The following is a 26,112-nucleotide window of genomic DNA, read 5'->3' as shown; positions in this document are numbered from 1 at the left end:
GGTTTGAGTTAATTTTTTCTCTAAAACCTTGGTTTTTGACTTGTTCAGTTTAAACCCAGCAACCTGACCAAATTCTTGAATCAGTTCTAAAACTCCTGACCAAGTCTTTTATTAACCAATAATTTCCTGTGTAATCTTGTTATATGGGTTTCTTGTAGACAAATCCAATCCAATTGCTCCTTTTTTAATAAATGAAACACAGATCTCTTCTGAGGGGAATTTAGACCATTACAATTCCAACTTAGTAGTTGCAGAGCCATGATGTAGGTACTATGCTTCTCCGACTGCACCCAGTGCCTGTTCCTGTTCTGTTGGTGGTATCACCTTCTTCAACCGCTCTTTTAATTCAGGAGGGAGATCTGGTATATCCAAGGTTTCGCTTACAAGTGTTCTTAACTCTCCTTCAGCCTTCTTCTGCAAGTCTTCTCCGTGGTCTCTCCAAAATTTTGTTTTATCGTCCTCTGATTTTATTCTTATCTTCTTGCCTTTATAACTGAAAGACAGACCTTGAGGGAATTCCCACCTAAAGAGGATTCCGTTACTTCTCAGCAGTGCAGTCAAGTCTTTGTAATTGGACCTAAGGTCCAGAAGGTGTTTCGGGGTATCCTTGAATAACTCCACTCTTGACTGATGTATTACCAAAGTTTTCTGGAAATGCAGATTCAAAATTTTATCTCTCTCCTCTTTTGTTCGAAGAGTAATCAAACAGTCTCTTACTTTGTCCTTTCTCCCTCCTTTCCCAAGTCTGAAAGCACTCACTATCTTGAAACTGTCCTTCTCTAGATCTGGATTCCAAAAACTTGCAAATTCCTTTGTAAGAAATTCAATCAAATTATTTTTCTCCAATTCAGGGACCGCTCTGACCCTTAAATTTGTCTGTTTCTCTCTCAGTTCAATCATAGAAAGGGTTGCTTTATGATCCTGTAGTTGTCTATGTATTGGTGGTATCTTCTCTTCTACCACAGTGGCTGTGTAGGTTGTGATTTCTTTTGCCTCATCAGCTGTCTTTCGTATTGAGGATGATTCCTGGACTAATCTCTGGATAGTCTCAGTATTAGTATTTACTTTCTGACCCAAATTATTAATACTTGTAGTGTTTTGATTAATACTTGTGGTGTTCTGATCGATTTTATTCGATGCCTCGGCAAGTTGTCTGCTTATTTTGTCCAAAGACTCATTTATTTTACTCAGAGCCTGAGTCAAGGCATCCTCAGCAGCCATACCTTTAGGTTTAGATTGTGTCAATGGGGTTGTTGTTGACAAGCCAGAGGAGCTGGGTACCGAGCCTCTTCTTTGCAGTCCAATATCTGTACGCAATACTTTCCCGGATCTAGTTGCTTGTTGAGACTCTAGTTTGTCTTTCCCATCAGCCATAACCTCCAAATATGAGCCAAGGTCAGTCACACATTCAAGATCAGAGTCAGAGTCTGTCAAGGTCAGTCACACACTCAGAAACAAAGCTTATTTTGAAATGGAAAATTCCCTGAATTCAGCTGCAGTTGCAGCACATTCAAAGTTCCTCTAGGGGGACACAATGTTAGCAACAGTCAATAATGTTTTTAAAGTCACTTACTTTCCATTTCATCCCCCAGTCTCTGAAGGAGAACGTTTTTTGTTTCAATTTGTTTGTTAAATGTTACTTTAAAATCAGGAGAAACCAGGAGAAACCAGTCAATGAAATTGTATCTTAATTGTATCCTCAAATGCAGAGTTAGTTGTTACAAGGAAGAAGCACTTTCAGCGACAACACACGTCCCAGACAATATTATTTACAGTTCACAGCAACCAGTCTCAGAGGTTTGAGCAGTGGATTTAGCTGCTTTCTCTCTCTCTTTTTACAGGGAAAAACTGTTCAAAATCTTACCCCCCTCCTTCCCCTGCATCAGAGGGGGGGCTACAACTTGTTTGATGTTCGGTTTGTAGACTTTAATGACGTCCTTTAAAATTCCTGCTTACAGATTCATTGCTTTACTTCTTTACAAAACGGGAGGCAGACTTCCTTTTTGTACCTCTCCGCCTTTGGTGCCAAATCTTTCAAGTCAATTCCTTTAATTGTCGAATTAACCTACTCATGGATCGTTGGTTTTGATGTCAATTTTCAAGGAAGAAGGCAGCGCTCTCCGGCAACGGCTTAGCGGCTTCGCTCCACAAAACAAGCAGATGACTCACAGCACAGCGCCACTTCCCCGCTCAGCTCTGGGACCCAAAACTGGGCTCCTTTGCCGATTGGGGGGGCGCAAAAAGGTGCCCGCTGAGTCCCACGGCCACAGGCTTCACCCGCCTGTGGGTTTTAAGGGTCACCGCTGCGCCGTAGCGGTAAAAACCCCAGTTTCCGTGGAGCCAGTCCCCCCCGTTTAAGGGGAATCAGCCATTTTCCGATGGTGCCACCCCGGAAGTCCCATGGTCAGATCACTTCCTGGTGCAACTGGACTTCTCCATGACCCATCCCCTCTGCAGGGAGGTGGGACCAATTCGGATGGTCCGCCCCGCCACTTAATGGATCCAAATGGTTTCCAGAGAGTGGTAGGGGATGCTTTATCCCATGTTGATGGCCTTTCAGCTGATTCCCTGGTGTCTCACTGGAATGTGGAGTTAACCAGGGCTATTGACTGTTTGACTCTGAAGCGCCCTCTCCGATTGCATGGAGCCCGGACAGCCGCGTGGTTTTCCACGGATCTGAGGGCAATGAAACAATCGTTGAGACGGCTAGAGCGCCGGTGGCGGATGACCCATTCTGAAGCTGACTGGATACGGGTTAGAGCTCAATGTCGAGCCTACCAAGTGGCGAAGAAGACTTTCTTCACTGCCTCTATTGCACCTGCAGAAAACAGCAGCAGGAGACTTTTTCAGGTGGTCCGCAATTTAGCGGAACCACCTGCAACATCGGGGCCCAGTACGGGCCACATGATCTCCTACAATGATTTTGCGAAGTTTTTTGCAGATAAAATCGCTCAGATTCGGGAAGAAGTAGACCAACGTGGGAGCAGGGCCAGGGCGGGAGAGTGCTAGAGTCCTGTCTAGTCAAGTTGCGTGGGATCAATTCCAATCTGTTACCTCCGAGGATGTGGACAGGCTGCTTGGACGAGTGAAACCAACCACCTGTCTCCTGGATCCTTGCCCATCCTGGCTTATAAAAGCAAGTCGAGAAGGACTGGGCGATGGGCTTCATGGGGTGGTGAATGCTTCCCTCCATGAGGGAGCCTTCCCAGACCCGCTGAAAGAGGCGGTCATTAAACCGCTTCTTAAAAAACCATCTTTAGATGCGGCCACGATGGCCAACTATTGCCCAGTCTCAAATCTTCCATTCTTGAGCAAGGTGATTGAGCGAGTGGTTGCTGAACAACTCCAGGCACACCTGGAAGAAGCGGACCACTTGGATCCCTTCCAGTTGGGATTCAGGCCTCATCATGGGACTGAAACTGCCTTGGTCACACTGGTTGATGATCTCCGGTGGGCTAGGGACAAAGGTGAGAGCTGTTTCCTAGTTCTGCTGCATCTCTCAGCGGCGTTTGATACCATCAACCATAACACCCTTCTGGACCGTCTTGAGGGGCTGGGAGCTGGGGGCACTGTCATACAGTGGTTCCGCTCCTTCCTCCTGGGCCATGTTCAGAAAGTGGTGTTGGGGGATGAGTGTTCAGACCCCTGGGCTCTCACTTGTGGGGTGCCTCAGGGTTCTGTCCTCTCCCCCATGCTTTTCAACATCTATATGAAGCCACTGGGACCTTCTCGGTCTTGGCTCTCCCTGTGGAACGCCCTCCCACCAGATGTCAAAGAGAACAACAACTATCAGACTTTTAGAAGACATCTGAAGGCAGTCCTGTTCAGGGAAACTTTTAATGTTTGATGTATTATGTAAGAGAGTTTGTACTAACATTATGGTATTTTAATATTTATTTGGAAGCCGCCCAGAGTGGCTGGGGAGGCCCAGCCAGATGGGCAAGGTATAAATAATAAATTATTATTTTTCATCATCATCAAAGGGTTCCTTCCGATCTCTCAGAGGCTTCCTGAGAGCACAGATGGATGAGCAAGACCCAGCTGGCCCTGAAGCAGGAAGAGGCCATGCCAACCAAACTGGGAGCAGTGGGGGATTCTGGAAAAACTCTGTGCTGAAGATCCTGGGTGAGGAGGAGACCCTCCACTCAGAGGTGCAGAGCCAACAGTTGAGGCAGTTCTGCTGCCAGGAGGCCAAAGGACCCCGAGAGGTTTGCAGCCGACTCTACCACCTTGACCGACGGTGGCTGAAGCCAGAAAGGCACACAAAAGCTGAGATGCTGGACCTGGTGATCTTGGAACAGTTCCTGGCTGTCCTTCCACTGGAGATGGAGAGCTGGGTGAGGGACTGTGGAGCAGAGACCAGTTCGCAGGCGGTGGCCCTGGCCGAAGGTTTCCTCCTGAGTCAGGCAGAGGAGAGGAAGCAGGCAGAGAGAAAGCAGGTGAGGGAGACTTTCCTCTGGATACTACCTTGACCAGAGCCAAGGCCTTTTCGGATGTGGCTCCGTCCTGGTGGAACGCTCTCTCACAAGAGACCAGGGCACTGTGGGATTTGACATCTTTTCTCAGAGCATGCAAGACAGAGCTGTTCCGCCAGGCCTTTGTTCAGGGTTCAGTCTGATTCTTTTCTTTCAGTACAAGAATAAGCATTAAAGAGGCTTCCTAGCCCGCTCACACCTCCTTTATAAGACCAGTGGAAACAGTAGTTGCCCCTAGCGAATATTAACCACTCTCAATTTTACCAGTGGACTGCCGCCTGTCCAGATTTTAATTTTTTTTGAACTAATTTTAAGAAGTATTTTAATTAATTGATTGCCTGTTCTTATATTCTTTGTATACTGTGTTAGATTTATGATGTTAGCCGCCGAAAGATTGGCTCCGACCAGGGAGGGTGGGGTACAAATAAAAAAATATTATTATTATTATTAGGGGCTCCAAAGAGGATGGAGAACATCCCATAATGCTCTACTGATGGCCCATCCTTTTTCTGGGAAGGCATCCATGGAATGTGATCTCACACCCTTAAAGTTTTTTACTTTTCCATTTTCTTTCTGCTATTTCTTGTCATTCATTTTCTGTTTTGAATCCTTGTTGCTCTTTCAGGAAAAGGATCGTTTTGAGGAAATGGACATGGATTCCTCTGAGGCAGAGAGGCCTCCGTTGGACACCAGAGAGAGGCCACTGGGTAAGGAGGAAGGTGGTTTTTCTCTGTTTGGAGGCATTCGGAACCAAGGGTCCAGAGGAGGGGAGATATATTTTTGCACAACTAACATGAAATGGGCACAAACGTCCAAATGCACTCAGCAGGTAAGGCTTTCTGAAAGGCCTATCTGTAGTTAGAGATGCCCTGTTTCACCTGTGAGAGAAGCAGGCACTCCTGGCATCCTGCTTACATTTTTTCTTTCGCAGGACACAGAATGATGCCGGCAAGACCTCCTGATCCGTCTTTTCATGGGGGCAGAAGGGAAGCAGTGGCTGTGGAACCAGATCAGGTCAGGGGAAGCTGCCTTGTGGGGACAGAGGCTGAGGGATGGAGCAATGTCATGGACTGGTTGGGCACAGAGGAATGGTGGGAGGAAGCAGCCAGGGAACCAGGAAAGGAAGACGTCTCAGAGCCCAAGGAGTGAAGGTGGAGGATGAGAAGTCAGAGGGGCAAGAGGGAGAAGCCTGGGAAGAGGAGGTGTCAGAAGCTGAAGGGGCAATAGAGCTTAGTGAGCTGGGAGACTGTGTCAGAATGCAGTTCAGAATCGGAGGCAGAAGAGGAAGGAGGCGAGTGGGAGGAGTAAAGGTCGAGAGGAGAGTCAGGAGAAGGAGGAGCCACTGGGGGCTCCCACTCCTTATGCCATAAGCCACACTCCCTGCTTGTCTCTCAGAGCCAGGAGTTGTCTGACAATGGAGGAGCAAAGACAGGCTGCACACTGGCACACTGTTCAATCGCTTGCCAGAAACCCCAGAGAGGAGGGGGCTTGGAAAGCTGTGGGGAGCTAGGGGCCTTCTCTTTTGGCAGCTGATTTCATGGAGGAAGACCCTGTCATGGAATTCTACTCAGTATTGATCCAGGCAGAACTCCAATGTATAGTTACCAGAGTGAAAATGTAAAGATGTTGCAGGATCCCCCAAAATAGACCAGAGGCAATTGTATTTCATCCAGCAGAGCTTTACTGCTACTGAAGACAAATGAGCATAATGGTCCCAAATCCAAAACATTCAGGATTGGCCCTGTCCATAAGAAATCCAGTTGCAGCAAACTTAACTGAAATTTCCCACAACTTATAATAAGTTTAAACTTCAACACTCAGCATACTATGTACAGAACACCAGAAAGGAGAGAGAGAGAGAGAGAAACCCAGGCTCCTTCTGGCCTCTTCTTATAGTCAGCATGACCTTGATAGAAGACATAACAGAACCACTTTAACCCAGCTGTACTCAGGCTGCGGGGCCTGGGTCCTTGTGCCAAAGGCCAAGCACAGAAAGGGTGGCCCTAGGTCCCCAAAGATGCTTTTCTGTGGGTATGAGCCAGGGACCAAGGGGTGGAGATCTGCCTATCCAACAGGCAATCAGTCCAAGATTCTGCTCAGCAGCAGTGCTGAGTTCTGTGAGTAGAATGGATGGACACACATACATGGGAACCCTGATGTTCTTTCAGAGAGTCTGCAAGACTCTGCTGATGAGGAAGAGATAGAGGTTGAACCTGCTGCTGAGGCACGGAGTCCTGACCCAGAGCAGGTAGAGGGAAGAACTTCTCCTAAAGCTGTGAAGCTTGAACAGAGAAGTGCTCCTTCCTCACCCACAGGTTCAGCTGAGAAGTCTAAACGGTGCAGTAAGTCAGAGGGGGAGCTCTCTGAGGCAAAGGACGTTCTAGCTGGTCCTAGTGGGTCTGAGGGGGTACCTGAACCTGGGTTGAGACGTTCAGCTCGCACAACAAAAGGTAAATCTCCTGACAGCTTTGCAGTCACAAGTGTGTGGGTTGGCATGGTACAGTGTGAACCCGAGAGTTTTGAGGGTGTTCAGAAACTGCCTCAGGAAGAAGCCAGGAAATGGCATGAGGCAATGCAGAAGGAGATGAGCTCAATGGAGTCTCTAGGTGTGTTCGCCCTCACAACGTTGCCAGCGGGCAAACAGGCTGTGAGCAGCCGCTGGGTTTACCGTCTTAAACCCACAGCAACAGGGGAACCACAGTACAAGGCTAGGCTAGTAGCCAGAGGGTTCACGCAGCAAAAGGGGCTGCATTATACTGAGGTATATGCTCCTACTTCCAGAAGTGAAACTCTGCACATGCTCTTAGCCATTGGTGCACAAAGAGGTTTTCAGGTGTATCACTTTGATGTGGATGTGGCCTATTTGAACTCAGACCTCCAGGAGGATCTGTACATGCTTCCTCCTTCAGCGTTTGAGGGCAATGAGCTGAATACTGTATGGAAGTTTCACAAGTCCATTTATGGCTTAAAGCCTTAGAGAAGCTAGGTTTCAAGAAGAGTCTTGCTGACAGCTGCCTGTACCTTAAAGGGTCAGGAGAGTCACAGGAAATGGTGTTGATCTTTGTTCATGACATCATTCACATCTCAGGGGCAAACAAACAGGTGCAGAAGTTTGCCAAAGAGCTTGGAAAACGGTTTCAGCTCAAGAACCTGGGTGCAGTAAGGATCTACTTAGGTGTTCAGATAGACAGGACTGAAGATGGAAGCTTCTTGCTCAGTCAGAAAGGCAAGATTGAGCTGTTGCTTCAGAAGTTCAGAATGTCTGATTGTGCAGGGGTCAGGGCACCTATGGAGACGAGCTACATGAAAGGCAGTCGGCTAGCAGAACGCGTTGAGTGCGAGAACGCTGAGCTCTTCCAGTCCGCTCTGGGTAGTCTGTTGTATCTGTCCCAATGGAGCAGGCCGGACATTGCTTTTGCTACCAATCTGCTCAGTAGGGAAGCATCAAAGCCCAGTGTAAATGCCTGGCATGGTATCAAGCGGGTGCTGCGTTACCTGCAGGATACCAAGGACTTCAGTCTCAAGCTGTCAGCTGCAGGTGAGACGGTGCTTACTTGCTGGGCAGATAGCGACGGGGCGAATCTGGATGACAGGAAGTCCTTATCTGGGATGGTAATAAACCTTGGGGAATCTCTAGTTGGGTGGAAGTCCCGGAAGCAAAGTCTCATTGCGCTGTCCTCTACTGAGGCTGAGTTCATTGCACTGTCGGAATTGTGCAGGGAATTGGAGTTCTATAGATGCCTGGTGCAAGAGATCTATGGGGTTTGTTGCCTGCACATCACTGTTTGGGAAGACAATCAACCCTGTCTGAAGTTGGTAGAATCTGGGCAGTTTAAGGCCAGAACCAAGCATCTATTTTTTTTTTTCAGATTTCAATTTTTAAGTTTTATTTTTTTTTATAATCATATTTATTAAAATTTCCAATAATGACAGAATAGAAAAAATAGAAAAGATAAAGAAAAGAGAGAAAAAGAAAAACCAATTTTACACCCTTATTTTCATAATCTTATTTCTGGGACTCCCTCCTTCCCCTCCCGACTGTATTCCCCTTTCCCTAAGTTGGTTCCACAAGTTCTCATTCCCAATTTAAACCTAATATGTTGTGCCTATTAGCCAATTTAAATTACAATCTTAACATCACTCCTCATCTTTAACAGAATAGAGAAAAAGTTTTTCCCCCAAGATCTACCCCATTTCCTTCCACGAATTCCCCCTTTTTTTTTAACACATGTTAAATCAAAATACCAAAGTTATATAGAGAGATAAAAAATAGAAAATAGAAGAAGATTCAAAAAGTTGGTTACATAGCCTTTGGATTCTAAAATTCCCCCTCCCTTCCCCGGTTTGGATTCCCCATGTCCATCAGTCTGTATGTTGTCGGCCTGGAGGTCTCAAGTCCACAGCCAAATTTTCCTCAATCCATCTTGCCGGTTTTCTTTAAATTTGCTTGTTTTGATGCTGTTTAACTTCAAAAATCCAGTCCAATAGAGGCCTTTAATTTCCTTTGGTTGTAGTTGCTCCTCCCATTGTTCTTTCCGTGGCGTAGTTGGTCCTTTGCTCTTTTATTTCTTACTTTCTCAGGTTTCTGTCTTGTTCAGCTGCAAAACCATTCTTATTCCGAAATCTAATATCTACAGAGGTTTGTTATTCAGGAACAAAAACTTACGTCCAGTTCCTACCTTGCTTCAATAGAAAAATTCTATTGTGTTGTCACCTCTGTAGACAAAGCAATATTTCAGTTTAGCTGCTTTCCCAGGAGATAAGACCTGTACACATCCCGGAGTAGTTTTCCACATACGCCACTTGTAATGTCCCAAAGCCCCTCTAGGGGGGTTGCAGTAACTTTGTATCCTCTAATCCAAAAGTCAAGTTGTTGTTTCTTCCCCCCCCCCCCGACATTTTGTATCCATTTTTATATCCAATTGTAACAAAATTTACCAGCAAAATACTTATAACAAAGTCCTCTTTATATTCTCAAGATTTGACAGCTACTTTGACAGCTGTCAAATTCTCCATCTCTCTCCGCCAGGTTCTCCGAATCGCCCCGGTTCCCAGGGGGGGGGGTTGCCTTTTCCCTCTCACCCTCGACTTTTCTCCTCCAGCGCAATTCTTGTAGTATCCCATCGTGGAATTGATATTTTTTGTCAGCAATAAGCTTCTGAATCGATCTTGGTTTCTCAGTCCTTGTTTTAGCATGTTTACAATCAGGGAGGGGACTGACTTCCTTTTTAGACCCCCCCCCCCCGCTCGTGCCGAATCCGAAAAAAAAATTCCATTTTTTCTCCTTTTATACCCGGTTACCCAATTACTAACGGTACCAGCCGAGTCCCCATGTCCACGGGCTCCGTGCCCGTGGTTTTTAAGGGTCCCCGCGTCGCCGGCGCGGTAGGACCCAGCCCCTGCCGAGCAGACTCCCTCCGGAGCTCGGAGGGAGTCCGCCATTCGGCGATGGCGCCAACCCGGAAGTCCCAGAACCAAGCATCTAGACATATGTTTCCAGAATGCGTGTCAAAGTGTCAATCCTATTGAAAGCAATCCTATTGAAACAACACAGCAATTAAGAGGAAGGAAAGAACAGAGCATTGTGTAGTAGATCATATTTCTGCTGTCTCAGAAGAGTACATTTCCTTTTTCTTTTAGGGTCCAGTGTGCTTTGAAGATGTCGCTGTTCGTTTCACGGATGAGGAGTGGGCATTGCTGGATCCTGACCAGAGAGCTCTGTATAAGGACGTCATGGAGGAGAATCGTGGGATCGTGGCCTCTCTTGGTAAGGCTCCCTGTGGGATCGTCCTATCTGCCTGGAAATTCAAAAAATACCTCTATGTAACAAACCTCATACATTTCCACATACCTCAGCAGCGCCCAATACAACACCTGTGAACCTAACACCCCCACAATAAACCTTGAACAGCAAATTCCAGTTTTTTCTGTATTCCAGCAAATTCCTGGGTTTTTTTTGTATCTGAAGAAGTGTGCATGCACACGAAAACTCATACTAATACAAACTCAGTTGGTTTCTAAGGTGCTACTGGAAGGATTTTTTTTTTATTTAGCTTCAGAGTTGTTTGGAAAGATAAGTAGCTTCTGTCAGGTTTTCTGTTTTGTTTTTGTTGCTGTCAGTCTTGGGTTGACCAGAGAGACGACTGACATTGGAGATGGAGGGGATGCCATGACTGGGCCAAACAAAATCCATCCCAGAGAAGAGCCAGGCTTATTGAATCTCAGGTAGTAGTAGCAGTGATAATAATAATAATAATAATAGTAATAATAATTTTTATTTGTACTCTGCTCACCTGGCTGGGTTGCCCCAGCTGATCTGGGCGGCTTCCAACACTTATATAAACCAGAAACATTAATCACAACAATCTGTCCCCATATAAAAAGTACATCAACTTTAAAATGAACAACTTACACTAGTGGCCAAAATAGTGGAAACCTTTTGCAGAAAGTGTATTTCAGAGCTTGGATACCTCATGACACCACTTTTTGGGGAGTAATAGCATAAAACTATATATCAATGGAAAGATAATTTAATGAAGAATGTAATGATTTTCTTCTGTCATGCAGGCACAGTCTCTCCATTCTTCGATCATCACTTGCTGTTCTGCACCTTTTCCTGCCTTTACCAGTCTGATTTTGGAGTGACTGAGTCTCTTATACCTCTTCAAAAATATAGACCAGCTTTGGTTAAGTTTCCCCCAATCTTCCTTCTAATTTCTTCATACCTGTAGCCTTGTTCACTTAATAGTACGATTTTACATCTCTTTCTGGGTAACTACCAACCAAATTGATAGCATTCCCATAATACACTGACAAAAGTCAACCTAAGCAAGTTGTGCTTCCCTTTTCTGGTCATATGTCTATAACCTTTGATAGAATACAGATAATTGAACAAACTTTGTTGCACTACATTCTTGATTAAATTATCTTTCCATTGCTATATAATATTATGGTATTACAGTCATACCTCGGGTTACAGTCACTTTAGGTTGCGTGTTTTAGGGTTGCGCACTGAGGCGAACCTGAAAGTACCGGAATGGTTTACTTCCAGGTTTCAGTGCTCGCACATGCACAGAACCACCAAATTATGACCCACACATGCGCAGATGCAACACTGCAGGTTGCAAACGCTGCGGATTGCAAACATGTCTCCCACATGGATCATGTTTGCAACCCGAGCATCCACTGTGCTCCAAAAGAAGTGGTGTTATGAGCCATCAAACATCTGAAATGCACTTTTTTCTAAAAGGCTTTCACAATTTTACCACTACAGTATATCAAAGAAAGCAACATTCAACAACTCATCAGAATCTAATAATAAATATGTTGGTTAATGACAAACAACAGGTAATGAACACACACACAACTCCCTTTACTTCTTCATTTGTTCCTGAGACTTTAATCCCTTTTTGTATCCATTGCAGATTGTGATGAATTGCAGATCGAGAACAAGGCTGAACAAGACAAAATCCCCAGAGAGGAGAAGCCATGGAAAAAATTGGAGTATGGGGAGAGCTGCAGTCAGAGCTCCAATCTCACTAAGCATCAGAGAATTCATACAGGGGAGAAACCCTATCAGTGTGTGGAATGTGGAAAGAGCTTCAGTCACAGCCACAATCTCACTTCCCATCAAAGAATTCATACAGGGCAGAAACCCTATCAGTGTGGGAAATGTGAAAAGAGCTTCAGTCAGAGCTCCAGTCTCACTTCCCATCAGAGAATTCATACAGGGGAGAAACCCTATCAGTGTGGGAAATGTGAAAAGAGCTTCAGTCAGAGCTCCAGTCTCACTTCCCATCAGAGAATTCATACAGGGGAGAAACCCTATCAGTGTGGGGAATGTGGAAAGAGCTTCAGGAAGAGCTCCCATCTCACTTCCCATCAGAGAATTCATACAGGGGAGAAACCCTATCAGTGTGGGGAATGTGGAAAGAGCTTCAGGAAGAGCTCCCATCTCACTTACCATCAGAGAATTCATACAGGAGAGAAACCCTATCAGTGTGTGGAATGTGGAAAGTGTTTCAGTCACTGTTCCAATCTCACTTCCCATCAAAGAATTCATACAGGGGAGAAACCCTATCAGTGTGTGGAATGCGGAAAGAGCTTCAGGGAGAGCCCTGGTCTCACTAAGCATCAGATAATTCATACAGGAGAGAAATCCTATCAGTGTGGGGAATGTGGAAAGAGCTTCAGTAGAAGCTCCCATCTCACTTCCCACCAGAGAATTCATACAGGAGAGAAATCCTATCAGTGTGGGGAATGTGGAAAGAGCTTCAGTCACAGCTCTGATGTCACTAAGCATCAGAGAATTCATACAGGGGAGAAACCCTATCAGTGTTTGGAATGTGGAAAGAGCTTCAGTCAGAGCTCCCATCTCACTTCCCATCAAAGAATTCATACAGGGGAAAAACCCTTCATTCTATAGCTTTAGCAGCCTTGTTAATATGCACCTTTTTAACTAGGCTTTTGGCTGATTGACATCTAAGGCCCTTTTAAAATGTGGTGGGGAGTTGAGTTACTGATGTGTATTTTGTGTTTTTATGTTTTGTTTTTATGTTGTAATCGTGCTGAGACATGTGGGAACAGGAGTCAACAACTAGAGGCCAAGGGGCTTTTGCCCAATAGTATATTTGAGCCCCCCCAGTTGATAGGCATTGCCATTCCAATGGCCTGCATGCATCATGTGATTGATTGTGCAAGGCGGGCCTTACCTGGCCCCTCCCACCAATATTTTATTCAAGTCAGCACCATTGGGTTGAGTGGTATGCTAATTAAATATATACATAAATCGCCTTCCTTTGCACATGTTCCAGCTTGTCAATATCCTTATTCATTATCATTTTTAATATTTATGTGCCTTTCATCTGAAGATTTCACAACATACAGAAACATACAGAAACATACAGGATAAAAGCATGAATTTCTCAAAAACAAGAAAAGCCAGAGAAATCTCTCCTCCCCGGCAGCAAAAAGAAAACCAATGAGCGCATTCAAGCCTTGCCCCCTGATCATGTAAAGAGTTCCCTCCCAACTTCTGCTTTTTCAGTCTGAACATGCAGTATAACCTTTCCCCTGATTTATGGTAAGGAGGAAGAAAAAGGAACTTCGGCCCTTACGCTCCTACGCGGCCATCTGCTATACCGGGACATTCTGCGGTTAGCATCTTCCTGTTTGAGCTACTCGGGACCCTGTCTGGGCGGGGGGAAAGTGCCAGCACAGCAGATTTATTTCTTCCCCCTTATGTTAGCGAGACATTGAGAAGAACAAGGGAAGCGAACTGGGGCAGAGTTCATTTCGGATTCTTCCGATCTAAGCAATTTGCTATAAGCTTTTGCAGAAGCCGTCATAATTCAAACATGGATTATATAAAAATCATTATAAGGATATATGGTTATATGGCTAACTGATTATATGAAAAGCATAAGGGTAAAATTCCTCCAGGTGGTCCTGCTTCACCCCAACCTCAATAAAACAATCCACAAACAGGCTAAAATCTGACAAACAAGCAGCACATTGGGGCTGCCAGAGCATATCAAGACCCTTATCCCTACCCCAACTTACCAGTGATGTTAATAACATGAGCAACATTGCTTATGGACCCCATGTGGAGTTTGGAACTGACAGGGTTAAAACTCCGTGGTGTCCTGTATCTGGGAGGGGCCTGATGCAGGGCCGGACGTCACAGGCTTTGTCTGTCTTTGTCTGTGTCGTTGTTCAGAGTTGCTTTCAGCTCTGACTGAGACTGAGAGACGCAGCTCAGCTCATGCTTTTGGAGCATGGGAAAGATGCCGGAAAGCTCCGATGGAATGTGACTGATTTATGGCTTGTAAATAAACGCTTCTAGAGATAAGAACGAACTGTCTCTGGACTTGATTTATCCCTCTATCTCACACAGATGGCAGGACTGCTGTGACTCTGCTCTTCCTGCTCAGGTCGGCCTCAAGCCCCAAGCAGAGCTGCGCTGGGGAAGCCTGACTGGACGCAGGATTAATTTCCCCAAAGGTTATGGAAGTTCCGTGTTTCCTGCCATGTGTGAAGGGGGAAGAAGGCTGCCAGCTTTGAGCTGCTTTGAGCTCCTGCCAGGAAGGGCAGTGGGAGACGCTGGTGGAGAACGGAGCCAAGAGGAGGCTGCTGCTTCAGAGGACCAGCCAGCTGGCAACGCGTGAGTACGCTTGAAGCCCCGGTGGGTGGAAGAAGGCTGCTGCCCAGGCACAGCAGGGCCATGAGAGCTTTAATATCCCCTTCGAAAGACTGAATGGGGCCAATTGGGAAGCCTGGAGTAAGCGCATGTACTACTGGCTGGCAGAAAGGAAGCTCTGGGAGTGTACACAAGCCGACCCAGTCCTTGCCCAGCCCAGTGAGAAGTCTGCAGGAGCAGTGGGAGCTTGTAGTGAAGACGTGGCTGCTGCTCTGGAGAGAGAGCAAAGGGTGCTAGCCATTTTAAGGGCCAGCGTTGATGCTTGGCTGTTGCCAAAGCTGCAAGGGAAGAAGCCCTGGGTCGCGTGGCAGGCACTGAAGATGGCATGTCAGGCTGCAGTGGGAGCCAGACCAGAGGGGGCTAAGAGTTGCCCAGAGAGAGCACCAAGCCCGGGGGGGCTGGGACTGTTTTGGGAAGCTGTTTCTATGCTTCAACACGTCTGTGTGATGGTCCGGGAGAGAGGCTGAGAGCTGGGAAGAGGAAGGCAGTTGCAGTCCGTTCCTCAGGCAGCTGGGCACCCAGGAGTGGGGGTGCAGGCCAATCCAAGAGCTCTGGGAAAGCCAAAGTCTCCAAGAGTTGTTTGTGCTCTGAGGCGAAGTCCAACAGCGAAGGGCATTGTTCTGCAGAGGCCCAGGAAGGCAAGGACACCGGCTGGAGAGGAATGTCAACAAAGCAGATAAGCGGCGGTCCCAGGGCCGGTTCCCAGCAGAGACGTGGGAAAACAGCAGGCCAGGAGAAAAACAAAGACAAGGCGTCTTATCACCTCACAGCTGCGATGGTGTCTCTGAGAAAAGGCAAAAGCCTTAGTCGGGGGGGAGGTTGTGGCCATGGCAACCGGTGGGAGTGCGAGCAAGGCCTTGGCAACTGTGGAAAAGAGAGACACTTTATCTCTTGTTGTCGACTCGGGAGCCTCTCATTGCCTAGTGACCTCCAGAGGGCTCCTGAGAAACTGCAAGACAGTTAAAACTGGACGCTATGTTACATTAGCAGATGGGTCTCAGAGACAGCTAACTGAAACTGGTTTTTTATATTGTTCCTTTATAGATCATGAGGTGCAAGCTTTTGTGGTTCCTGAGCTTGCACATTCTCTTTTAAGTGTATCAGCTCTTATGGCTGCTGGTTTTGATGTTCTGTTCTCTAACAATTTGTGTTCCTTCTACAGGAATGGGAAGAAGATCTACAGTGTTGTGAGAAAAGACAGGCTCTTTCTGGTGCAGATGCCTATTAAAAATGGGGCTGGTGGAAAATGGGGCTAGTGGAAAGTCCAGTGAAGACGCTCAAGTGCAGTGTGCAAATTTCCCACCACACCATGATTGTTTACATCTCTGGCACAGACGCTTCGGACATGCAGGGTGGTCGTATGTAAAAAGGGCCGCAGAGAACACAATTGGATGTGGGTTCAAAGCATGTGATAGATACTTAGATTGTCAAGCCTGTAAGCAATCAAAGGTCACAACATTTACATACCCCAGGTCAGAGAGGAGGACCAGCAAACCCTTTGAACTTGTGCATGCAGATTTATCAGGACCCATGCCAACACCTTCTTTAGCTGAGTCTAAATGGGTTCTGGTTCTGATTGATGATTTTACAAGGCATTCTTGGGTTTTCTCGCTTAGACACAAGTCAGAAGCAGCTGCACTGATCAGGGATTGGATCATAGCGGTAGAGCTGCGGTTCTCTACCAGGGTGATTTCCTTTCAATCTGATCGCGGGGGGTGGGGGAGTTCACAGGTTCTGCGCTGCAATCGTTTTTCAGGCAGAAAGGTATCAGTCATCGATTGACTGCCCCCCACTCTCCGCAACAGAACGGAATTGCAGAAAGAAAGTTTCGGACGCTACAGAAAGCAGCGAATGCTATGTTGGCAGACTCGGGTTTGCCACAGCACCTTTGGGCTGAGAGTTATAAGACAGCATGTTTTCTGCAGAATAGGGTGTACAATTCCAGTGTAGGCAACACACCATATCTCTTGTTGCATCAGAAGAAGCTGAAAGTGGATTTTCTGTGAGTGTTTGGCTGTGAGGCTTGGGTCCTCATTCCAAAGGCCATGCGCAAAAAGGGTGAGCCAAGATCTAGGAAGATGATCTTTGTGGGCTATGAGCCGGGTTCAAAGGCGTGGCGTTTTGCATACCCTACTGGCAACCAGTCTAAGCTGCTTATTAGCGGCAGTGCTGAGTTTTGCGAGCAGAAGGTGGAAACGTCTTCACGGAAACCCGGATGTTCTGTCGGAGGAGGAGGAGGAGGAGGAGGAGGATGAAGCTGAACCTGTTGCTGAGGTGGACAGTCCACAGCCACAGAGTCCAGAGCCGGGATCTCCAAGGCAGAGGCTCCGAACCTCTCCAAAAGGGAGTCCCAAGACCCCTCCACAGGTCTCTGTTAAGTCTGAGCCAAGGAGTGAGCCATCCTCGCCAGCAGACCCAGCGGTGCGGCCTAAAAGGCACAGCAGGTCAGAGGGGGAAGTTTCTGAAATGGGATGGTGTGGCTGGTCCAAGTGAATCAGGCGCAGTTCCAGAGTTCACGCTGAAAAGGTCAGCAAGGTCAACCAAGGGTAAGCCACCGGAAAGGTATGAAGCCACTAGTGTTTGGGTTGGTGTGGCTAGATGTGAACCTGAATCCTTTGAGGATGTTCAGAAGTTGCCTCAGGAAGAAGCTAGCAAATGGCATGAGGCGATGCAGAAGGAGATGAACTCAATGGAGTCTCTTGGTGTGTTCTCACTCACACAGCTGCCGGCTGGGAAGCAGGCTGTGAGTTGGAGATGGGTTTACCGTTTTAAACCCACAGAAGCTGGAGAACCACAGTATAAAGCGAGGTTAGTGGCCCGAGGATTCACACAGAGGAAGGGTGTCCACTTCACGGAGGTCTATTCGCCGACCTATGGGGCCGATAGCAGCACAGAGAGGCTGGAAGGTGAACCATTTTGATGTAGATGTCGCCTACCTGAACTCAGATCTCCAGGAGGAGTTGTACATGCTTCCTCCTCCAGGGTTTGAAGTCAGTGAGCCAGGCGTCGTGTGGTGGTTGCACAAATCCATCTATGGATTACGCCAATCTGCCAGAAATTGAAACGTGTTTGAATGAAGCCTTAGAAGAGCTAGGTTTCAGAAGTGTTGCAGACAGCTGTCTCTACCTTAAAGGTTCAGGTGAGAAACAGCAAGTGGTTCAGGTGTTTGTTGATGATATCTTGATCATGGCACAGACAAGCAAACAGGTGGAGAAGTTTGCTAAGGAGTTTGGAAAGCAGTTCAAGCTCAAGCAGCTTGGAGACATCAAGTCGTATTTAGGCTTAGAGATCACGAAAGTAAGTGATGGAAGCTTTTTGCTTCGCCAGAAAGGTAAGTTTGAACAGTTGTTTGAACAGTTGAACAGGATGTCTGATTGTGCAGGTGCCAAGTCACCCATGGAGACTGGATACGTGAAGGAGTGTCAGCAAGTAGAACGCGTTGTGTTCAAAAATACTGAACTCTTTCAGTCAGCTCTGGGTAGTCTGTTGTATCTGTCACAGTGGAGCAGACCAGACATAGCGTTTGCTGTCAATCTCAGTAGAGAGGTGTCAAGTCCTAGTGTGCAGGCCTGGAATGGTATTAAACAGGTGCTTCGTTACCTGCAAGATACCAAAGATTTTTGCCTCAAGATGTCAGCTAAGGGTGGTGTCAAGCTGACCGCGTGGGTAGATTCGGATTGGGCTAACCTTCAGGACCGCAAGTCAGTGTCAGGTCTAGTGGTGAAGTTTGGGGACTCAGTAGTTGGGTGGAGGTCCCAGAAGCAAAGTCTCATAGCGCTTTCGTCTACTGAAGCTGAGTTCAGTGCGCTATCAGAGGTTTGCAGAGAGTTGGAGTTCTATGTATGTTTGGTCGAGGAAATCTGTGGAGAGAATTGTCTACCCGTTGTGGTGCATGAAGACAATCAACCGTGCCTCAAATTGGCCGAGACGGGACAATTCAAGGCGAGGACCAAACATTTGGACATACGTTTCCGGAATGTATGTCAGAGTGTTCGTGAGGGGCTAGTTGCTCTGAAATACTGTCCCTCAACCAAGAACCTCGCTGATGGTTTCACAAAACCATTAACCTTCCAGAAGCACGAGGAGTTCTGTGAGGGTCTGTGTATGGGAAAAGCATTGTTGGCTATTGTCCCCAGATGCAGGACAAGAGGGGGTGTGGAGTTTGGAACTGACAGGGTTAAAACTCCGTGGTGTCCTGTATCTGGGAGGCGCCTGACACAGGGCCGGACGTCACAGGCTTTGTCTGTCTTTGTCTGTGTCGTTGTTCAGAGTTGCTTTCAGCTCTGACTGAGACTGAGAGACGCAGCTCAGCTCATGCTTTTGGAGCACGGGAAAGATGCCGGAAAGCTCCAATGGAATGTGACTGATTTATGGCTTGTAAATAAACGCTTCTAGAGATAAGAACGAACTGTCTCTGGACTTGATTTATCCCTCTATCTCACACGGACGGCAGGACCGCTGTGACTCTGCTCTTCCTGCTCAGGTCGGCCTCAAGCCCCAAGCAGAGCTGCGCAGGGGAAGTGCTGACTGGACGCAGGATTAATTTCCCCAAAATATCCAATGTAGGCATCACAAAGATGGTTGGAGGATGGATGGCGGCCAACAGATTGAGGTTGAATCCAGACAAGACAGAAGTACTGTTTTGGGGGGACAGGGAGCAGGCTGGTGTGGAGGACTCCCTGGTCCTGAATGGGGTAACTGTGCCCCTAAAGGACCAGGTGCGCAGCCTGGGAGTCATTTTGGACTCTCAGCTGTCCATGGAGGCGCAGGTCAATTCTGTGTCCAGGGCAGCTGTTTACCAGCTCCATTTAGTACGCAGACTTAGACCCTATCTACCCGTGGACTGTTTTGCCAGAGTGATGCATGGTGCAGAGTGGTTATCTCCCGCTTAGACTACTGCAATGCACTCTACGTGGGGCTACCTGTGAAGCTGACCTGGAAACTACAACTAATCCAGAATGCGGCAGCTAGACTGGTGACTGGGAGCGGCCGCCGAGACCATATAACACCGGTCTTGAAATACCTACATTGGCTCCCAGTACGTTTTCGAACACAATTTAAAGTGTTGGTGCGACCTTTAAAGCCCTAAACTGCCTCGGTCTAGTATACCTGAAGGAGCGTCTCCACCCCCATCATTCTGCCCGGACGCTGAGGTCCAGCGCCGAAGGCCTTCTGGCGGTTCCCTCATTGCGAGAAGCAAAGCTACAGGGAACCAGGCAGAGGGCCTTCTCGGTGGTGGCGCCCGCCCTGTGGAACGCCCTCCCACCAAATGTCAAAGAGAAGAACAACTACCAGACTTTTAGAAGACATCTGAAGGCAGCCCTGTTTAGGGAAGCTTTTAATGTTTGATGCATTATGATATTTTAATATTTTGTTGGAAGCCGCCCAAAGTGGCTGGGGAAGCCCAGCCAGATGGGCGGGGTATAAATAAAAAAATATTATTATTATTAAGACACTTAACACCGTTTCACTGACCACTCCCTATCGCAAATGACAGGGAGGATGGCCTGACCTTGAACAAAGAACTCCATGCCAGCTGAGACCTAGGACCAACTGGCTAAATGCCAGATGGCCCATGATACCCCAAATAAACACCTATATGGCTACATAGGGCAGTGTTTCCCAACCTTTTTTGGGCAAAGGCACACTTGTTTCATGAAAAAAATCTCGAGGCACACCACCATTACAGCCCCGTGACGTCAGCGCGCAGCGTCACGCCGGGAGGGACATGAATTGCTAGCAAATTACATAATCACCTCCTTGAGGGCTGGCTCATCTTCTGCGAAGGCAGAACCCCATTAATTAACAGCACAGACTCACACCATAGCCAAGACGAGGGGGGAAAACCTCAGTCATGCACAGTCATGCACATGTGGGGGCTAAATGAGGACGAATACCGGGCAGAGAGCAGGGTTCAAATCATCCCACCTGGCCAGGACAATCCCTGGGTGCTCCCTTGGGCCACTCGCCTGACCCACCTCGCAGGGCTGTTGTTGCGAGGATAACGGGGAGAACCACGCGCGCCCCCGGGAGCTCCTTGGAGGAGAAAGCGGGCGATGAATGCAATGCACGAAATATATGAGAGGCGACCAGGTTTTGCAGGTGAGGGCCCCCCGCCAGCCTCCGCTTCCAACACCCGACGCAACGACGCCGAAGTTTCCCCCCGGGCTCGGCTCGGGGAGCAGCGCTGCTCCCCCCGGCTCCCCTTCGCCCTCCCGGCTCTCTCTGCCGCCCACTGGGGACCCCCCTCACCTGCCAAGTCCGGAGCGCCGGTGGAAGTTGCATGCATGCATGCAGGGTGCCGCGTTGCCATTGCATTGCACTGCACTCCATGCAACGCCTGCACGCATGCATTGCCTTGCACGCCCGCCAAGGGGTCTCCCCGCGGTCCGATGCGTCCCCTCCGGCGCGGATGCAGCATTGCAAAAATAAACACACACCCCGACGCAGCCCTACCTGGGGGGCAGCCTCCGCCTCCACCGCTCCACCTCCGCAGGGATCCCCGGGCTCCATCCTGCCGCCCGATCTCCACGGGGCCGCAGGCAGGCTGCGCGGGGTCTGCGCAGAAGAGCCCCTGCCCGCCTGGCCGCCGCCGCTGCGCTCATTCCATGGCCGGGAGAAGAGCACTTCAAACAAAACGCCCGGCCCGCCAGGCCACGCTGGGAAACGTAGTTCGCGCATCCCGCACGGGCGCGGAGCCCAAGGGCGAGGGGACTACGGATCCCGGCAGCCCCCGCGCCGGGGACGGAGGGGGAGAGGCCGGGTGCAGGGATGGAGGGACGGGTGGGCGAGCGAGTGAGTGAGTGGCAGCCGCCAAGCCTTGGCCGAGAGCCAGGAAGGGCCTCCCCGGAGGAGGAGGAGGAGGGAGGCGCAGAGCGGGAGGGAGGGAGGGAGGGAACCCCAGGGGTCATCTAGTGACGGCGCCCCAATCGAAAATTTGACTTAAAAAAAAAAATCTTTCGATTTTTTTAATTTTTCCCGCGGCACACCAGGCAACATCTCGCGGCACACTAGTGTGCCGCGGAACAGTGGTTGGGAAACACTGACATAGTGGATACTTTCTGCAACCCCCCCCCCACTCTTTAAGCCAAATCTAATTCTAACCCCCCTGCTTCCCTACCCACCACACACTAGATCAGCACAATTTCACTGGTTTGATAAACAATACAAGGTGAGAGACACAGGGCAACCCGGACAGGCTGGCATGGAATCACCCTATATAGTAGATAAGCAAGACAGCTAGCTTAAAAGCAATTACATTAAATGTGAGAGGGTTGGGAAACCCCATCAAAAGAAAATGCATCAGCTTGTATGTAAACACCATGAAACCGCACATCGCATTCCTACAATAAATACACAACCCACCCAAAGGGAGCAAACTCCTGAGCGATCCCTGCTTCAGTCAACAATGAGTTGCACCTGGCTCAGCGAAGTCCTGTGGAGTAGCCATAATACTCAGTAGAGTCCTGAACTTCAAAGCCGCAACAGTCCTCAAAGACAAAAGAGGCAGACTCATTTTTGCTAAAAGGACACTAGATGGCAAAACTAAACTGACAATTGGCTCCATATATGCCCCAAGCTTGAAACAGCTAGAGTTCATCCAAAAAACATTAAACAAGTTCCTCTCCTCCGAAGGGGAAGCAATTCCGGGAGGGTGACCACAACCTAAATATGAAAAGCATATCCCTGAAAGACACCCCCCCTACAACCCCATGGGCAACCTTCCTCCGAAGGAAACCCCCAACAATTAGGGACTCTTACAAGTTGCTAAAAATGCTAAAAACTGGTCTCTATGACGTTTGGGGTGAAGAAAACCCAGGAGACACCAGCCACACATTCTTGTCTGGGCGCCATGGCACAGTGTCCACCTGGACAGCATTCTGCTCACACAAGGTCGGATCCCCTCAGTAGAATCAATCAACGTAGGTAACATTAAAATCACAGATCACGCCCCAGTAGAAGTTGCCCTCAAAATAGGAGAGGGAACACAAGCCACCCCATCATGGTCCTTCAGTCCCATCCTAACCACAAGTAAACAGAGTCTCACAGAAACACTCCCAAACTACTTCAAGGAAAACAATGTAGACAACAAACAACCCCGCTCCTATGGGATGCAATGAAAGCGGTCACCAGAGGAGCTTGTATAAAAGAGAAAGCATCCCTTAAGAAACAAACCTCCTTAAAAGTTAGCAAGATAGAACAAGACATCACGGCCCTCTCATCATGCTACAAACAGGATCTAAAAAAATTCTTAAAGCTATAGAACAAAAACGGAGAGAACTAGATTCCCTAGAAATCAACAAAACAATGATCAACATTCTATACTCTAAACAATGCTTCTACAAGTATGGAGGGGAAAGATCCAGACTATTAGCAAACAGGTGTAGGAAAAAAGCACTCAGAACAAGAATACATTGCAACACCAAAAAGGACAGCAACATAACATTTCCCCCCAAAGAAATAACCTCAGAATTTGCAGAATTGTACTCCAACCTATACACCTCCCATAACTGATGAGGAACAGGAATTCATGGACAGTCTTATCACCCCAGAGGAAATAGATACAGTCCTCAAAAACCTGAAGCCGCACAAAGCCCCATGGCCCAGACAGCTTTACAGCAGAATTCTATAAGAAATTCAAAGAACCCCTGATGCCCTACATTGTGGGAGTCATAAAGCCACGGCAAAGGCTTGTAATATTGCAGGAAGCCCCCTGACCTCGGCTGACCAGCACTCTGAGCTTTACAATGTATTGGAATGTATTGACCTTAAATGGAGTTGTGTTTCCTCTGGGCAGTGATGACCCTATATGGTGATGGGTATAATAAAAGCTTTGACCGGATGAGGTAACGTGAGACATTGGCAAACGGCCGTGCAGCTGGAGAGAGACAAAGGATAATAAAAGTTACCGGAGGGAGAGAAGAGGTTCGAAGGAGCTGCTCCTCCATCCTGAAAATACAGCTGTCTCACTGTGTCTTTATTTTATGCTAAACAGCACCATTTTGTGACGGCTGGCTCCGTCACTACATGACCCACCTATTCAATGAAATCATAAAAGGGGGCCCCATTCCAAAAACCTGGACCTACTCCAAGATAGTCTCCATCCCAAAACCACTGAAATACAGCCTCAAAGTAGAATCATTCCGCCCAATCTCAATAATAAACCATGACTATAAGATACCCACATCAATCTTGGCCAACCGCCTAAAAATCTTCCTACACAAGTTAATAGTCCCAGACCAGACTGGCTTCGTCCCTGGCCACAATATAACAGACCCCATCAGGAAACTACTGAATCTGATTGAACACAGCAAGGCAACTAAACTCCCACTGACAATTATGTCCCTAGAAATCCAAAAAGCTTTTGATTGCTTAGAGTGGAAATATATTTTGGAAGAAGAAGAAGAAGAAGAGTTTGGATTTGATATCCCGCCTTTCACTCCCCTTCAGGAGTCTCAAAGCGGCTAACAATCTCCTTTCCCTTCCTCCCCCACAACAAACACTCTGTGAGGTGAGTGGGGCTGAGAGACTTCAAAGAAGTGTGACTGGCCCAAGGTCACCCAGCAGCTGCATGTGGAGGAGCGGAGACACGAACCCGGTTACCCAGATTACGTGACTACCGCTCTTAACCACTACACCAGTACTAACTAACATGAAATTTGGCCCCAACTTCCTACAAACCCTCAAACAAATATACACCCGAGCCTCAGCAAAATGCAAGACTAACAATAATACCAAAGCAATCCAAAGAGGCACAAAACAAGGATGCCCACTGTCTCCCTTCCTATTCATCCTGGCTCTGGAACCTTTAACAATCCGAATCCGAGCAGCTGCAGACATCACTGGAGTGGAAATAAAAGGCAGAAACTATAAATCAGGGCTCTTGGCAGATGACCTAGTGCTCACAACACCAGACCCCATAAACACAGCAACCTCCCTAACCGGAGAACTCAACACATTTGCAATAGTATCAGGCCTACAGGTAAATTTTGTAAAGTCAGAAGCAATGTGCTCAACACCCCCCTTACACCCCAAAATAATTTGCCAACGTCACCAAGATAAAACTTTGCCGCACCAGGCTCAGATACCTAGGGGTACAAACAACCAGAAACCTCAACAAATTATACCTCTACAACTGCAACCCCTTGTGGTGACAAATTAACAAAGACCTAAAGAGACGGGACAACACAAACTTCACTCTCTCAGACAAAGTAGCCATGATCACCCTCCCAAAACTAACCTACCTATACCTATACCAAACCTCCCTCAGCCACAAGTGGCAGAAAAAACTACAAATTCCCAAAATCCAATTATTCTGGACAACAACCATATGAGAAATATGCAAAATAACTAAGCAAGTATTAGAAGTTACCCCAGAAATGGCCCTACTAAACATCTTCCAAGACAATAACGCCCACTCACATCACAAAGAGCTCATAACCCACCTACTCTCAGCTGCCGGAAACATCATAGCCAGACCCTGGAGAGACCTGTCAGGAGTAAGCATGAACCAATGGTACCGAATAGTATGGGAAATAGCCTTATTAGAAAAACTAACCAATGAACTGAAACTGACACGGGGATAAATAGAAGAAGACGCCTTCACTCAGGTATGACTCCCAACAGCATATGAATCAAGATGGCTAACCTGATCCAAAACACCCACCCACCCCACTCACACATGAAAACAAAGACCACCACAGCCAACCACAAACAAACAAGCACACCCTGGGCCAACCCCAACCTCTCTCACCACCAAAGGAACACAAGCGAATAGTAGAGAACCCACACGAGTGACGCTGACACAAAACCCCACACATACATTAAGTAAAATAGAAACTGTGAGGAGAACCAGAGATTTTAGGGTTAATAGCTCATGGAGTGAGGGCCTGCCAGTGGGGGGGGGTGTTCACATGGGGGGGGGGTTCTGCTTTGTTATGTGAGCTTTTTACTTTCGGTTTTTTTTGCTACCATACAGGCTCTCTCTCCCGGCCTGTTTCTCTGCTGTAAATAAAGATTCTTAGATTAGGAAGAAGCTGCGTGCTGCACACACCGGGGATCGCAACACTGTGCTACACGTCCAGAGCGGAGCTGAGGCGCAGCTGAAGTGTGCCGGGTGTTCAATTTCAGAGGTTATGGCTGCATAACACAACAGAAACATTGTCACCCCACCCCACCCCCATTCACCATGCCCCCACCTCTTTCCCCCTTTTCTTCCTAATTCAACACTAATGTCTCAACAGAGGAAACTGATCTGTAGAAAATGTAACTTGAAAAAGGAGAAATTGCACATACTTTTGTAAACCAAGAAATAAAAAATGTTGTGCTTTTTTTAAAAGGAGAGGGATCCCGGCCCAGAGTCTGGCTGCTGCATTGGGGACCAGTTTCCCAGTGTCTCCCAGGGCAGCTCCCCACGGAGGCCACTGCAGCAATCCCCTC

The 26,112-nt window shown here is 47.7% G+C and overlaps 2 protein-coding genes across 5 annotated transcripts in view; both read left to right on the top strand.

The window, feature by feature from the left end:
* Positions 1 to 13,859, top strand: part of LOC310705262 (uncharacterized protein) — a 31,376-nt gene extending 17,517 nt beyond the window's left edge. The window contains exons 2-5 of one of the 2 annotated variants that reach the window (XM_083499863.1): positions 5,407 to 5,489; positions 10,116 to 10,242; positions 11,900 to 12,001; positions 12,055 to 13,859. In XM_083499863.1, coding sequence (XP_083355989.1) covers positions 5,449 to 5,489; positions 10,116 to 10,242; positions 11,900 to 12,001; positions 12,055 to 12,900 — 1,116 coding nt within the window. In that variant the 5' untranslated portion in view covers positions 5,407 to 5,448 and the 3' untranslated portion in view covers positions 12,901 to 13,859. Of the gene's footprint in view, positions 1 to 5,406; positions 5,490 to 10,115; positions 10,243 to 10,600; positions 10,701 to 11,899; positions 12,002 to 12,054 lie in introns of those variants that run through there. The other variant, XM_083499864.1, reaches the window with a different exon arrangement.
* Positions 1 to 26,112, top strand: part of LOC310705058 (uncharacterized protein) — a 261,167-nt gene that overhangs the window by 72,165 nt on the left and 162,890 nt on the right. The gene's annotated exons all lie outside the window — the stretch shown is intronic.

Source organism: Podarcis liolepis, assembly GCF_965112155.1.
Source record: "Podarcis liolepis genome assembly, chromosome: 4".
Lineage (NCBI taxonomy): Eukaryota > Metazoa > Chordata > Lepidosauria > Squamata > Lacertidae > Podarcis > Podarcis liolepis.
Note: the sequence above shows the minus strand (reverse complement) of the source record. Positions and strands in the feature narration are given on the sequence as shown.